General features: G+C 39.4%; 1 protein-coding gene across 2 annotated transcripts in view; it reads left to right on the top strand.

Annotated features, from left to right (window-relative positions):
• MAGI3 (membrane associated guanylate kinase, WW and PDZ domain containing 3) overlaps nt 1-15,692 on the top strand; it is a 247,806-nt gene extending 232,114 nt beyond the window's left edge. The window contains exons 17-21 of one of the 2 annotated variants that reach the window (XM_068963940.1): nt 3,099-3,201; nt 3,938-4,064; nt 4,938-5,081; nt 11,159-11,297; nt 12,798-15,692. In XM_068963940.1, coding sequence (XP_068820041.1) covers nt 3,099-3,201; nt 3,938-4,064; nt 4,938-5,081; nt 11,159-11,297; nt 12,798-13,894 — 1,610 coding nt within the window. In that variant the 3' untranslated portion in view covers nt 13,895-15,692. Of the gene's footprint in view, nt 1-3,098; nt 3,202-3,937; nt 4,065-4,937; nt 5,082-11,158; nt 11,298-12,092; nt 12,143-12,797 lie in introns of those variants that run through there. The other variant, XM_068963941.1, reaches the window with a different exon arrangement.
• The last annotated feature ends 544 nt before the right edge of the window (nt 15,693-16,236 follow it).

Genomic DNA, 16,236 nt, shown 5'->3' with positions numbered 1-16,236 from the left:
TTGGTAAAATGATTGCCAGTATATTATGTTTGTTGCTATAGTTTTAACTGTGGAATTTTGTGTTTATCCACCTGAGAAGCCCTCTGAATACACTTCTTCTTAAGTAGGTACATGTAGAAACTCTAGAAAAAGTTTAATTCTCATTGAGGTAAAGATGTTCTTAACCCATTGCTTTACTATTTGAAGAATTTTCAGATAAAATTCAGTGAAAACATAGGCCTGTTTGATACCGTGGAATAAATATTTAACTTTGAGAAGTAGAATATCTTTTACACATATATTGGAGATGTTCTATAGGATGGTTTGAAGGACTAAAAATTAAAAGAAATACTAATGATAGAAAGTTTATTTAATCTTCAAGAGGATAGCAAAAAACAACATGTAAGAATAAGCATGAATTTGTGGTGCTTTTTGCCTAGAAGTGACGTCTCTTATCCTTAGAAGGTAGAGGAAAATTTGAAATTGATCAGAATTTATACTGTCCTGCTCTGAAGTTACATACCCATTCCTCTAGCAAGATCGTGAAGCCAAAAAAATTAGAAAGTTGGACTAATTAATACAAGGGTACAGTTATCTTTCAGTCATCTCACTGATAGATATAATATTTCCCAGCAGATTCTGTCACCTTGATAGTAGCCATGAATTTACAATGACAAAATTCAACTCTATAATAGTACTCAAGTTTAGAGACAGGTAACTAGAAATTGACATGCCCAGTAAGCAAAGGGTGAAAGGACTTCTGGACTTTTTAATGGACGCAGGAATGTGAATGAGGGTGGTTCCTGCAGTCATGGAGTCCACAGTCTAGCAGAGGAGACAGGTATTCAACCCAACTCTGACATAATGTGGTAACTGCTATGAAAAGTGGGCATAGGGAGCCAGGTAAGATTTCACAGAGGACATGACATTTTTGAACAGGTGATGAACTTGGAAGCCAGGAGTGCCAGGTGACAGGTTTGGATAGTACCTTAGGAGCAATAAAAAGTTGCCGTAGGTTCCTAAGCAAGGCCGTGGCGTTTTTCAGTGTCTGTGCCGGGACTGGAGTCCAAGAGGCAGAATAAAGATGAGACTGTGGGTTGAGGAGGCCAGTGTAAGTAATTTGTTAAGGTAATTAGGGAAATTAAATTCATGATAGTGAATAAATGCACAACAGACAAGTTTCCAGGTCACACCCCTGCCAAAAATTAAAATTAAAAGAATTCATGCTCCACTCTCCCTGGATCATTTCACTTTAAAGAGGAAAGACAACCCTCTGGATGAGTGCTGCAAAGTTGGGCCTCCACCTGTACATCTGGTACATGGTGTTGAAACCCATGTAGACACACAAGCCTAGCAGGCAGAGTCAGAGCATCAGAAACCCTCCGGGGCTGCCACAGTTTAGCCAGATACCATCAGTGTCCTCCCACCACTGTTTATACTCTGGCCTGTGTTTTCAGAGTGCTTACAGTTACAAGAAGTTCTTAAATAAGAATAAATTATTTATCTATGTTTTTAGTCCCAAGAACTTTGAAGAGAAACAACTTAATCCAAGCCATAAAAGAGCAACGCACTTAGTGACCCTGAAGCCCATTTTCTCTGTAGAAATTGCTTCCTAACCATTCATATTCCTTGTCTTCCACATCAGCCTTTCTGCTTTCATTATATTCTGAGATTCAGATTTTATCAGTTTCTACAGATTCTGACCTAAAAATGGCCCCTACATGGGACATTTTTGCTGAAGTTAGGTCAGTATTTCAGAGTGTACATCTTGAGAGAAATAGAGCCCACATCATTTTGACGATTATGATGATAGCCATATGATCATTTTAATAGAAGCATTTTTATAGTAATATATCAGGCACTGTTCTGGCATATAGTAACTTAATAACCCTATGAGGTAGCTGTAATTCCTTTTTATAGATGAGATGATTAGAAGCACAGAGAAGTTAATGTGTTCAAGAATACACAGCTAGCAAATGATGGGATCTGGCTTAAACCCCATCAGTCTTGCTCTAAAGTTCGTGGTCTTGATCATTAATCTGTGTTCTCTTAGAAATTCCTGTTACTTTTGACTGCATTGAGTCTTCACTGTGTTGTGCAGGCTTTCTCTAGTTGCTGCAAGCAAGGGCTACTCTCCAGTTGCGGTGCCTGGCTTCTCATTGCTGTGGCTTCTCTTGTTGAAGAGCACGGGCTTCTGGGTGCACAGGCTTCAGTAGTAGTGGTACAAGGGGCTCAGCTGCCCCGCGGCATCTCGGACCAGGGGTCAAACCCTTGTCCCCTGCATTGGGAGGCGGGTTCTTACCCACTGTGCCACCAGGGAAGTCTTTTTATCTCTGATACTTTAGCCTATTAATTGAAATTTTGCTGTGATAAAACATTAGAAAGTTTCAGCTTTAAAAATGCAAGTTGAACAACCTGAAGAGTGTCTTTTAACTGTCATCTCCCATGAATTGGCATCTAATTCTAGATGCAAGCAGTTACTCAGCTTAGTTATGAAATCTGTTAAGGAACAACAGGAGTTCTGGAGCTGTTGAGGATACAGAAACAAATGTTTCTTTTTTTCATTTCATTTGTGCTCTGACAAAACAGAATCAGTAAAATCTTTATAAACATTTGTCAACACTCAGGATGATTTTCTAAGTTTGTCTCTGACTCTAGAGTCAGGTGAAATGACTACTGCTATATTGAAGCTGCAGGTTAAGGATATGTGTGTGGTTTCCAGATTGGCCTCTGTGTTCCAGCATTCTTAAGACCTGTCTTTGCCACCTAGGGCAGTTTACCAGTTATGAGCAGTGTGCCTGGGAAACCCATAAATTGGTTACAAGTTCCTGGAGCTCCATCCTCTCAATAATAATGACGGACTGTGTTCACTTCTGTTTTCATGTTGGGTGGAAAGGCGACCAAGACAATGGTGAAAGGGAAAGCGGGTGCAGTAAGAATGATTCCGGTTTTCTCCATAAACATCCATCAGAAGCCACGGGGGAAGAGACATAACATTTCAGTTGCAGACAACAGTCCCTACCGTTGGGAACTTGTTATTGTCTCACTTTCATAGATCTTCTCGGCCTCCACATTTTTATGTACAAATTCTTATTTCTCTCATTTTTGCCTTTGAACAGAGCATCTTGGTCCACCATCAGGAACAAACTCCGCCAGGCAAAGCCCAGCCCTGCAGCACAGGCCTATGGGACAGTTACAGGCCAACCACATACCTGGGGACAGGTAGGGCTGGTCCTCTCAGGTTATGGTTTTTTTCTTTCCTTGTCTCCCCACTTTTCATTACCTGCCCACGCACCCCGATCTCCACACAGTTATGCAGAAGCCAGCCAGTAAAGTCAAGACGAGACCTCCGTCCTCCAATCCCTCTGTCCCTTCCTCCCTCTTCCCAGCCTTGGCCCAGGGTGCAGGGTAAGCAGCCATTCTGCTGACAAGTGGGGATTAGAATGTGTGACAGTAGCCCCTACTCTGCTGCCCTTGGTCCTTCCAGTTTTGGAAGAGAAGCCTAGACTCACATGGATTACTGTCTTCTCAGACTTACCTGAGCAGTAGTTGTGCATTATTTTTTCCTTTTGTTGAAAATATTATCCATGAAACAAAAACTAAATTTCTAGAAATGCTGCAGAAGAGCCATTTTTCACTGTGACAAGGTCAGCCTATCTGCCCTTCGGTTCAGTGACTTGAGTGCGGTTTTCCTTGATGTGAAATGTGCTAAGACACCCTTACAACAAAACAAAAAAGCCCAGCATGGAGGTGTTGGTAGACTTTAAGCCATGCTACAGTTAATGGCCAGTTTTTGCCTGGCATCTCTCTGCTTCAGACAGTCTGTCTTTACAGCAGTTTGTCAGCGGGAGAATGGTAAGGTTCAGCTTTTAAAGGAAAGGAAATTGGTCTACCTTTACGTTTAGGCTGCTTTTCTTTTTCTCAGTTCTAAGAATGACTTGATTTCTCTGTCCTGTAGAAGTGCCACAGAAGGTGAAATTGGAAAAGACGTCTCCATTTCCTACAGACATTCGTGGTCTGACCACAAGCACCTTGCCCAGCCTGACACCGCGACTATTTCAGTCGTAGGCGGTCGGCACAGTCAGGTACCAGAGGCTTCCCCCCAGGTGCAGACTGGTCTTTCCTGTTGCTGAGTCACTAACCCTGATGAATTTTAACTGAAGATCAGTTCAGATGAATTTGTTCCCAAATGTGATCACTCCTAAGGACCTACTTTGTGTTTGGCATTCTGTTAGTGTCCACAAGAGAAAGGAGAGAGAGAAAGAGAAGTTTACCTTCTATTGGAAAAATTTGAACCCTTGGTTAAGTACGGAGAAATAGCAGTGTTTTAGCTAATCAAAGTAGGATTGGGGTTTTTTTGTTGTTTTCTTTTTTCAGGGAAATTAGTCAAAATCTACTTAAAGGAAACACTTTCCAAAATTCTATTTTCAGTTCTGCTGTATATTGACCAACTAGTAGAGAAAACATGTAACCTTCAAATTTATTTTGGCTGTATTTATTTACATCCCTTCTTTATAATACAAAAATGCATATTGATATCATATGGGATCACTTATATGTGGAATCAAAAAAGATACAAATGAACTTATTTCAAAGCAAAAACAGACCCACAGACATAGAAAACAGACATAGAAAATAGCAGGGCAGAGAGTGGGGGGAAAATTTGGAGTTTAAGGTAACATATACATGCTATTACATGTAAAATAGGTAAACAGGGACCTACTGTAAGGAACCTGAGAAAGAACAGTTTTATATAAGTGTGTGTGTATGCGTAACTGAATCGCTTTACTGTATACTTTAAACTAACAACATCATAAATTAACTATACTTCAATTCTTTAAAATAAAAGTGCATATTCAGAGTATAAATCATTTCTTCCAGCCATAAAAGTAGTCCTTCTTCAAACTGTAAATAAAGCAGTCCATGCAGACTTGTTTTTCTTACACTTCTCTCTCTAGGGCCTTGGTTGTTACCCAGTGGAGCTGGAGCGGGGCCCCCGGGGCTTTGGATTCAGCCTCAGGGGTGGGAAGGAGTACAACATGGGGCTGTTCATCCTTCGTCTTGCCGAGGATGGTCCTGCCATCAAAGACGGCAGAATTCACGTGAGTAGGCTTCTGTCTGCAACCCTTTTCCAGTCTGGAAACTGCAACCCAGTTTCCAGACTGGAAACTTTTGAAAATAGTTGATTAAAAGGAATGCAGAAACCTCTTGAGTCTATGAAGCAAGTCTTTCCATCATTAAAACCTGAAAGGCAGATGCTTGTTGTGATTTCATTTCCTCTTTGGAGGGTGCTCTTCTCTACTGCAGTTAGGCTGGTTGCACCAGCTTGACTTTGGTAAGAAAAAAATCAATTTTACTTACATAGTCAACATGCAAGGGCAAAGGGATTAATAAATAAAGTATACTTTCATCCTGGAAAAGCCAGGATGAAAAAGAATCATCTACTTCTTCCAAGAAACAAGAGTCCCAGGATCTCTCTCTCTCTCTCTCTCTCAGCTACTTCTAGATGTAGCCAAAAATTGACAAGCATGACTCTTCTGACCTTATGATCATTTGTAGGACTCTCTGAACCTTTGTTCATGACATTGCAGGATGGATTGTTTAATGGATCTGCAAAATGATATTTTCCTCCCCTCTCTGGTTGTTACTTAGAGGAATCTTACATTGAAGATATTTGCTGGCCTCCCTTTTTAAAGAAGTAGTTAATTCACTGGTATTCAGATAGGTTATAAGTAAAAATTTTTAAATCTGGACAACCTTCCCCCTACCTATCGCCTCATCCATCCTTACACACCCAGAGACTGATTTTATCAGTGTATTGCTCTTGAGGGGAACTCTTGTGTTAAAAGCCTTCTGTGACTTCAAAAGAGCTTTGGACTTCCTCCTTCTACTACCAGTAGGCATCAGGAAAAGAGGAATTTTTCTTTTCCGTCTTTTTCTTTTTTAAACTAAGTAAGCTAATTAGGCAAATGACCCTCCCTCACAGATTATTAGAGGGTATATTCTAATAACAATCAGAAAAGTCTTCTGGGTGGTTGCAGTGTTCCATTATCCATATCACTGCTCCACTCCCAGGACTCATTTTATAAACATGTATTAAGTGTTGGCTTTACCCAATAATTTATATATGCTACTCAGTGAGTTAGGAGAAAGAGTAATCCCCCAAAACAAGATACCATCCTTTCTCTAAAGGACTAGACTTTTGTAAGTTCAAAGAAAGGTGAGTACAAGTAGAGAAAATTTCATAGAATAGGTGGCATTGGACAGTTTGAGAGGACTTAAATAGGGAGAGAGTAAGGAGACATTCCAGGCTGAAGAAATTAGCAAAAGGAAGGAAGTACACGTCGTACACAGGGGACTGCAAGTGGTAAGTTTACCGAGTGTATTTAGAAAATACACAGGGGAGTAGAAGAAAATGGGAATATGAAAGTAGATTAGTCACCAATATGTAGGCCCAAGACACTGGAAAGTCACAGGTTTTTAACACAAGAGTTCCTTTCAGAGCAATGCGCTGATAAAATCAGTCTCTGGGAGTGCCGGAAGGATAAGGGGATAGCTTAGCTAAGTTTAGGCGTCCAGTCGTGGTGGTGGGAGTGTAGCTTGGATGGTAATACTGCGTTGGCCAGAATGTTCTGGTTTTTCCGTGACATCTCACAGAAAAACCCAAGCAAACTTTTTGGCTGACCCAGTACTTTGGATGGAAGTTAAATGATGCTTGTGGGATCAACTGTTAATGAAGAGAAGACCAGTTTAGATGGCTGACAAGTATTACATGAGTGAAGGATGAAGGGAAAGAAAGAGTAAAGGATGGCTTAGAGGCTTCACCCTGTCTGTACTGTGAGAAAACCATCAGGGAGGCCAGTGGGTTTGCTGAAGACTGATGTACTAAGCTGTAGTCACGTTGAAGGACCAGCCAGTTAAGCAGGTGTAAATATTTACCTGGCAATCAGTACCAGAGGTAAAGTTCCAGGCTGTCATTTCCCAGACAGAAGTGACGACTGACGCCTTTTCCATGGGTGAGTTCACTCAAGGAGAGGATTTGGAGAGTTGTGGGCTGGGGCAGGACTCTGTATAAGGCCTGTCATTAGTGCAACTAGAGAAGGAAGAAAAGACGAGAGAGTGAGAATGCAGAGCAGCAGAAGCAGAGCTGGAGGGTGTTGATGGCAATGAGAGGGCTGACGGCCAGAGTCTTAGTGTGGCCAAAGCTGGGCTGCTGGCTCTTACCGCAGTTCACTTTCTTCTGTGTGTTAGTCACTCAGTCGTGTCTGACTCTTTGCAACTCTGGACTAATCACCCACCAGGCCCTTCAGTCCATGGAATTCTCCAGGCAAGAATACTGGAGTGAGTTGCCACTTCCTTCTTCAGGGGATCTTTCCGACCCAGGAATCAAACCTGGGTCTCCTGCACTGCAAGTGGCTGCTTTACTGTCCTAGCTACTAGGGAAGCCCTGGTATCTCACTTACTTAGAGAGACAGTTAATAAAGTGGGGAGAACATGGGTTTGGAAATCAGACAGGACAAGGATCAAACTAGTTCTGCCACCTTACAGCTGTGCAGTTGGGTAGCATCTCTGAACCTCAGTTTCCTAACCTGCAAAATGTAGATCTACATGTGAAATGCATGGCCAGGCACACTTCTCTAAAGTTTTAGTGACAGCAGCTTGAGGCACTGTTTATGGGGATGGCATGTTTACTTCTGGTTTTCTTCATCCTTTTTCTCCTCAACTCCCTGCCTTTTTAAAAATAAGCATTTAGTTGTTTAAATCTGGAGTAAAAAAAAAAACCACACCTCCCATTGTTTAATATCACAATCCAATTAAGCCAAAAACTAGGATATAATTGAAATACTGGTTTCAACCCTCACATACACCAATCTCACTAAATAAAAGGCAAGCAAGGAGGCCTTCAAGGATTCAAAGTCTACTTCTAAAACATGTTATTCTTTATAATGAACAGAAGCTTTAGAATTCTGTGATTAAATCAGCTTTTATATAAAAAGCTCTGAAATTTGAAAACAAAAGAAAACCAGCTATTACTGCTATGCCTGGGTTTGTTCTGAACTCGAATAGGTCAGCTTTGCAGAGAATTATTTTTCTGGCTACTAAATTATCAAAATCTTGACTTGGTGTAAGGATCACGGGAGCCTTGTTGTAAAGGACAGCTTACTCGGGTGACCACTTCCCCAAAGGAGGTGCGTTTACCTCCAGCTGACACTGGCGTGTGGAGCCACCTGGGCGTCCTGCCTGCCTTCCCCTCGGGCCTCTCTCCTCTTCCCCTGCATCTTTTCTGTTAGGCTGACACTGTGCTTTGTGTCCTGTGCCTGTTACTCCCGGATCTGCAGCACCTGAGGCAGTGCTTTGAACATTGACAGTACATGTACCAGACATATTTGCTGAAAGCATAGAACGCACAGTTTATATTTCCAGACAATGAGAGAATTTCTCTAATATTTAACCCCCAGAACTTATCGCTGGGTAGACAGGACTTACACTGTTTGCTTGCTCTTTCATAAAGTTTAATAGTGTAATTCCCTAAAACAAGAAACTGAACTATTGATACAGATGGAAAGATGTTGAGAGGATCTGTAAATTTTGTGAGTCTTCAGCTGGTCCTTAAACCTTATTAAGATTTAGAGAGAATAAAAAAGGTTCTGGGCTAAGGAAATGAGAAATAACCGAATGGAAAAAGTTCATATTAGGGAATAGATGGAATATTTAACATAGAACAGAAACAGATTTAGCTAATATGAATGCTATCTTCCAGACCACATGTTTTCACTTGTATTAGTTTTAGTCTCATGGAAACTGTGAGGTAGGTGGCATCACCCCCACTTGCAGATTAAAACTGAGGCTCAGGGAAGCTAAGTCACAGCCACAGGGGACCCAGGTCTGCTGTCGCGCAGCTGGGTCTGGGCCTTCGTGTCAGGCCACGGCTCATGTCTTTGGGAGGCATCTAGTTTCTTAATGGGCTGCAAGATAATGTAAGCAATGTGTTAAAAATATTTTGTCATTTTAATACATTTAGTGGATGTTTTAAAAATTGAAAGACGGCCTTAAAGTGGCTTTTTAAAGAATACTTTTTTTTCCTATCCTAATTTTTTCCTGTCTTCATTTCTCTCTCTCCTCTCCTGTATCCCCCACAATTCTATTTTTCAATAATACAAAAACCTGACATTGAATTTTTTAATCAACAGGTGTATTCCTTTTTATATTCTTATCACATTAAAAAAATTAAGTAACAAACTTATAAGAATGGTTACATTTCCCTCTCAAAGATGTGATTTTTCTATCCTTAGCTTTGTATAGTCCAGTTTAGAACTTTTCCCCTTGTGAGGGCCTCCTCTCCATTACCCTAATTTAAACACAGATGACATCTGGTGGCAAAGCTGTTCAATTACAAGTTTTATAGCAGTTTACTTATGCTGAAAGAATAAGGAATATGCAGGTTTGGACAGAGAATTTAAGCCAAATAATATAATTGAAACTAATTATAACCTCAATCATGTTTTTACAAGATGTACCCAAAGCATGCATCAAATAGTATCTACTTTTAATTTTCATTTCCCTAATTATCAGAGGAATTATTTCCCTAATTACCTGGTGCTAATTCATCATCTGTGTTTCCTCATGAAAATGATTTTTCTCTAATCACTTATTAAGGAAATCTGGGTACTGACTTTTTCACTTATATATATATATATCCTGTTCTAGATATAAGAATTTTATGAATTATGTTTATTACTTTTCTTCATCCTATTCTTATTATCTTTCTTTGGCTTTTTTTTTCTACTTTGTATGTTAAATCCATCTGTCTTGTGAGATCTTCCATTTATCTTTTTTTTTTTTATAAATTGCAATATAACTATTCTGTAGTCTTATATGAAAAATTTTTGCATTGTATAGAATGGGCTGCAGTCTACAGTTAAATCTTCTTCATCCTAATACACTTTAAATCTTTTTTTTTGAAAACCAAAAAATAGATCACTTGAAAATTAACATTTGTGCTTGTTGTATAACCATGTTTTTATCTCATTAAATCCTCCCCAAAACCCAAGGAGGTAGATAGGTACAAATGTTATCCCCACCTAACAGAGAGGAAAATGAGACCACACCGCTGGGACGAGGTGGAGCCGGAAGTGAACCACAGACATTACAATACCTCCAAAACCCAGCTTCCAAGTCACTGTGCTCTGCCCCAGCTGTGGACACAGAGCTGTCCTACCCACCTTTGTTATTTAATCACTGCCTCCTCTTCTGTTACTTCTGCATTGTTTTAGTTAGCTCTTGCAAATATTTGAATTGCTTTTCGGAATTTCAGTAATTGTCCATTGGTCAGATTTTCTGTTTTGAGACCAGTACCCTTCAGGTGCTTGTCACCTTGAAACAACAGTTTAAAATTGACCATATTTTAAAATCATTACCATCATTGTCTTTAAGCGGGTCCTTTGAAAAAGTTATACTTCAGTCACTTGTACTTTTCCTTTTCAAGTAACTACAGACATTTCTAGTAAATAGCAGTGGTACTGGAGGCATTTTATGCCAATCTGAGCTTTTGTTTTCTAGGGAAATCACTGTACACAGAAGTCATTTAGTGTAAGCCAGCAATTGGTTTTAAATAAGTATTCAGATTAGGATGCATTTTTCCAAGCTCAGTTTTCTTAGCTTTAATCTAGAAATGTGTCGTTTACATAATGCCTCATATGTGTATAGGGCATAGTGGCAACACAAAGAAAGGTGTGGGCAGTTCTCCCTGGAGGCTGGGAGAGGCTTCCAAGGTGAGAAGCCTCCTTCCTAGGTTTTAGGGTATTCAGCTAAAGTTGGAAAGTACCCTTCACAAGCAGATTAATCAAAGGTAGCTCTGTGGGACCATGTGGGTCAGAGAGTCTTCACCTCTCTAACCACTTAAGCTTTGGTTGAAAACTTGATTCTTGATTTCAAGATGCCCAGATCCTGCTTACGAGGCGTATAAACTTTCATCATGTAAATAAAACCAGACATTGTCTCTTCCTGTTGCTACCACCTGTCCAACTCCTCAACTCTAGCTTTACAGCACCATGCACAAGTTAAATATTGTACAAATGAGAGCTCTTCAGCAGAGTTGGGTGGCTCTAGGGATGACAGAACAGGAGTGAAGGAGGACGTATCACTTCATTTGTTGTTTCTGTGAATATTTCCCGCCTAGGTTGGTGACCAGATTGTTGAAATCAATGGGGAACCCACACAAGGCATCACACATACTAGAGCAATTGAGCTCATTCAGGCTGGTGGAAATAAAGTCCTTCTTCTGTTGAGGCCAGGAACTGGCTTGATACCAGACCACGGTAAGTAAAGTAGCTTGCCTGTATCTGGAAGGGGGCAGCAGAAGGGAAAAAACATCTATTTGGAAGGGACAGATGTTTTACTATTAATAGCTAATTCAGAGGTAACCACAAGAACCATCTAAAGTTAGTTACATAGCATAGTTACTATAATATTACAAAATAAGTGACCTCATACAGGACTTTTATTGCAACAGAATATATGTTAAGCTACTTTCAATAGAAAACATAGTTGCTTTTGCAGAGAAATGTGCCTGGAGAAAATAAGAACATGAGAGGCAAAGGATTTTAATGTCATGAAAACCATTTGCAATCTCTTCAAATGTTACTTTTTCTCCTGTAGTAAGATGAGTTTCTTTCTTAAGGAACAGCATAGGAACCTTAGGCTTTTCTGGTCATTCGTCAAAAACAAGTTACCTATGGCGCTACCTGGAGACAAAGATATGGACCTGGGACCATTTCTGTAGTCCTGTACTGATATTAAACTCCCTTGGATTCACTGTATGTTTCTGAAATATCACAGTTTTAGAAAATCACCATTTTTCTGCTGAGTGCACTAGTTGACAGTACCACACCACTTAGTCCTTGTCCCTTCCAGCTTCCTTCCTTCCCCGTGTAGAACTTTTGTGGGTGAAGTGTAGACATCATCTCCTATAGGCCCCTTCCAGTCTATAATTCTCTGACTGTATTACCTTCCATCATCTGCTTGTAAATCATGCGTCCCCAGTGGCAGCTTTGCTAACTGCGCTGTGATGTATTTTTTTACACAGTCCTAGGCTTTCTCTCTTCCTTCTTCAGGTTTGGCTCCTTCCGGTCTGTGCTCCTACGTGAAACCTGAGCAACATTAAGGCTTTCAGGGCTTTTCTTGGTCTTTCCTTAAAAAGATTTGGTAAATTTGCATGTCTTGTAAATCACTTCCTCCTTTTTTTTTTTTCTTTTTAATTAAAAATGATGCTATTAAATACATCTACTTCTATCTTCTGCACTTTTCATTTTCCTTTTGACATTAAATTTAACAGCTTAATGCAAGAGAATTATTTACAAATGCCCATGAACTCCATTCTGGTTACCATAGTTTGGTTTCCTTTATTAGTGGATTTTGGCAAATCTTTAAGCTATATCCATCACTAATAGCTAAATTAGTAAGCTGCTTGGACCAGATAATTTGGTCCAATTTTATTAGTTATTTCTTTTAAGCTTTTTATTGGGCTTTTACTACTTATAAAGAATTTACACATCATATATTATCACACTTATGAAAACTAATTAGAAAAACGAATGCTACTACTTTATATATATAAGAAACAACCTACCTTTCATGTACAAGTACAGTTGTCTGTATACATCTGCCTTTATAGAGAGAGATACACATGAACTTTATAAAATACTCATTCTGTTTAAGCAGTCAGTAAAATTCAAATGGCTATCAAAGTTCAAAACTTAATTGTTCCTATTTATAATTCTAAAATTTAATAATGTTCTTCTCAAAATCACTTTTTTTAGGTGATTGGGATATTAATAACCCTACATCTTCCAATGTGATTTATGATGAACAGTCACCGTGTCACCCATCTTCACACTCTGCTTCCATATTTGAAGAGTCTCATGTGCCAGTAACTGAAGAATCATTGATGAAAGTCCAGATATGTGAAAAGGCAGAAGAATTAAAGGACACTGTGCCTGAAAAGAAAAGCACTTTAAGTGAAAATCAGTCTGATATAAAACATAAGTCTCTTCTTCATAAAAATGTGAATAAAAGGGACCCACCCAACAGTCATGGGCATGGTGATAAGAAAAATCTCCTGAAAGCAGAAAATGGCATCACACCAAGAGGCAGGTCTGCTAGTCCCAAGAAGTCAGCCAATCAATATCCAGAAGAACATGCAGAAAAGATTCCCAGCCCTCTAAAAAATGACCCCAAAAGAAGACCCAGAGATCGCTCACTCAGCCCCAGGAAAGGCGAGAATAAAAGCAGTCAGCTCGGCGTCGGGACAGCTTCTGGACAGGATCATTGCGGAAAAAGCAGGGGACGGTCTTCAAGCCCAAAGAAGCAGCGAAAAACTGAAGGCAGCAAAGACCAGTCAAATGCGAGTCGAAGAGCAGGGGGCCATGCTAGCGACAATGCTGAGCAGATCTCAGATGCAAAAGAGCGATCAGGTGTTTTCGGGAGAGATGCAAATCAGAGTCAGCCTGGAAAAAACAGAACCAGGTCTCCAGAGAAAAAAAGCAAGCGAGTGGATGAAAGGTCTCTTCCATCCAAAAAGACTAACAACATTACTAGTAGGGCAATACCAGAAAATGAAAAAGGCAAGAAAGCAACTTCCGGACAGATGAGTTCTAGCAAAGATAAAACAGGAGAAAATGTCAGAATATCAGAGAAGAAGCTAAGGCAGGAACCTGACGAAAGAATGGTTTTAAGCAAAACGGAAGATCACAAAAGAAAAGAGCTTGAGGCGGCTGACAAAAGCAAAGAGAGCAGAGGGTTCAAACCTGAAAGTGGTTCTCCCGCTAGGAAAACAGCAATAACTCCAGGACCCTGGAAGGTACCAAGTGCGAGCAGAGCCACAGGCGCCCCTGGTGTGGCTGAGAAGCGGCTGTGACCTTTAGTACAAAACAAAGAAAAACAAGTTGCAATCTTTTCTTAGAACAAAGCAGCATTTCCCGCTACCCCCACCAAAATCTATTTTTCCAGAAATTCTGAAACACATATAAGGATATTTTAATTTGAGCATCAGGTTACCTACGCTGCATGAAGGGCCTGTAGGATTGCTAAGAGCCCACTGTCCCCTTTTGCACTCAGGAGGGAGCTGAATCCCAGTGCTCATCGGACATGCCCTGCTCAGGATACCCAGCTCGTCCTCATGAGTGTCTGAACAAATGACATGTTGACATTCATAACGTGGTTACAACTCATTTTATATTTGTGCCAAGTTATCTACTGTATCATGTCTATTTTATCCTTCTCACTCAGCTATTTCCACAGTAATGAAAAAAGTAGGTTTGGCTCGGAAGTTGATATTCTCAATAGCATGTTGCATGTTTACAGACAGAAATATTTGAGCCCTTGCAGAAGAAGAGATTGTTAACTCATTATTAAAGATGGCAGTTAACTCATTATTAAAAATGGCAGTTACCTTTCCTAACAGCTACTGATGATGTCCCCATTTAAGAGTAAAACTCCCAAATATCACTACTGGAAAGAAAAAAAAAATGTAGTCAAATACTGACTTTACGATTTTGTTTATTGTAATTCAGCTGGGTAAGGCATTTAAGTAACTGTTAAAGGTGTTACTTACAGATGAATGTTCAAATGAGAAAGTACTTAAGAGCTCACCTCCTGCTGTGTTATCCAACCCTAACTGATAAACCATCTCAGTTCACCCTTCTATTTGTTACTTTATTATGAAACCACCAAGAGGCATGTAGAAATATCACTTATTCCTATTTGAAATTTCTGAAATCCAAATTTGTGTTTCTGGATATTTTGATTGAACTATTAATGCTAAGTCATTTAGTCATTATAACATAATATGTATTTGAAAAGAGACTTAAATCACAAGTTTTACAGTCCGTTGCCAGATGAAGGACCATCTGGCAGCAGCTGTATGAGTTCAGGTGTGTAGAAGCAGAACTTACCTGAGACGAGCTCAGCAACTGAGGACAAACGTGGTGGTAGACATTACGAGATCTTATTTAATTTCTAGCTATATTAACTTATTTAAACACAGAAGAGTAAACGTCTGCTTAGCTTGTACAAATTTTCAGAATTCTTTTTTAAGGTCTAACTAAAGATGCTTATTGGAAGGTGGTTAACAGTTTTTAGCTCCATAAAACAGATCCGGGTTTTTCAGCCCCCAAAACTAGCATTCGGTAGCATCTATAAATAAAGGAACATTCTCAGAATAAAATCATTTTCTGAAGTATTTGAACGCTGTTCACCCTCAGTTCATCTTGTTATTGTGAAACACATCATGTTCAGGTCCCTCCCTCTCAGAATCTGACTGTGAAATTCTTTAATATAACAACTGAAGCCCCTGTAGATAAGACATTCTTCCCGGAGTGAGATTTTTTGAAACCCCCTTTTCATCCAGAAGTATATTTACCTACCTATTGTAACTACTTGAATAGAGACAAATTAGAAGGCTTGATAAATGCTAAGAATTTAGTACCACAGAAATGATTTATTTTCCCTATAGTCCACAATTAGTGATAAAAATCCTATTTTTATTGTTAACTGTGACATAACTTTGACGTCATCTGTTGTCAGTTTGATGTGGCTCTTTCCTCTCTAAGTAACCGGTCACTGTACTGATTCTGTACTGACTTAGCAATGTGGCCTTGGAATGCTAAGCAAAATATGGATGTACTGGTTGTAAATGTTTATATATTGTACAGTACCTTTATATATACACTTGAGGTTCTGATTAGAGAAAGATCTGTAAATCGCTCGTTATTTTTTATATAGATATTAAAAAAGCAAAAATCAGTTCATGACTTGCATTTCTTTTTACTGTTTTTCTGCTTGTGGAGCTAATTCTCATCATGGTCTGAGTCCTCAGATTTTTATCCCTGTGAGTAACAAACATTCAAAGTCCTACAATCAGGCAGACTCTTACGATGATGACTCTACCTGTATAGCTATACTTTCATCTATAAATACACTTAAAGTTTAGAATTAGTTTGAGTTGAATATCATTATACCTACTTCATACCTTTCATTGTAAGGAAAATAGTTTTGTGTAAATAATGTTACCCCGCCCCCAATCCTTACACTGTCAGGGAGAGAAAAGTACTTATGTTATTAGAAATTATTAGACATTTCTAATGGATATAGCAATGTAAGTCCAGTTACCACAAATGCTATTTCATCAGGTTGTGTGGCATTTCACATGATTTTTAAATCATTTTGTTTACCACAGGTTGTACTTAACTTATACAGTGA

Source organism: Capricornis sumatraensis, chromosome 2 (genome assembly GCF_032405125.1).
Source record: "Capricornis sumatraensis isolate serow.1 chromosome 2, serow.2, whole genome shotgun sequence".
Classification (NCBI taxonomy): Eukaryota; Metazoa; Chordata; class Mammalia; order Artiodactyla; family Bovidae; genus Capricornis; species Capricornis sumatraensis.
Note: the sequence above shows the minus strand (reverse complement) of the source record. Positions and strands in the feature narration are given on the sequence as shown.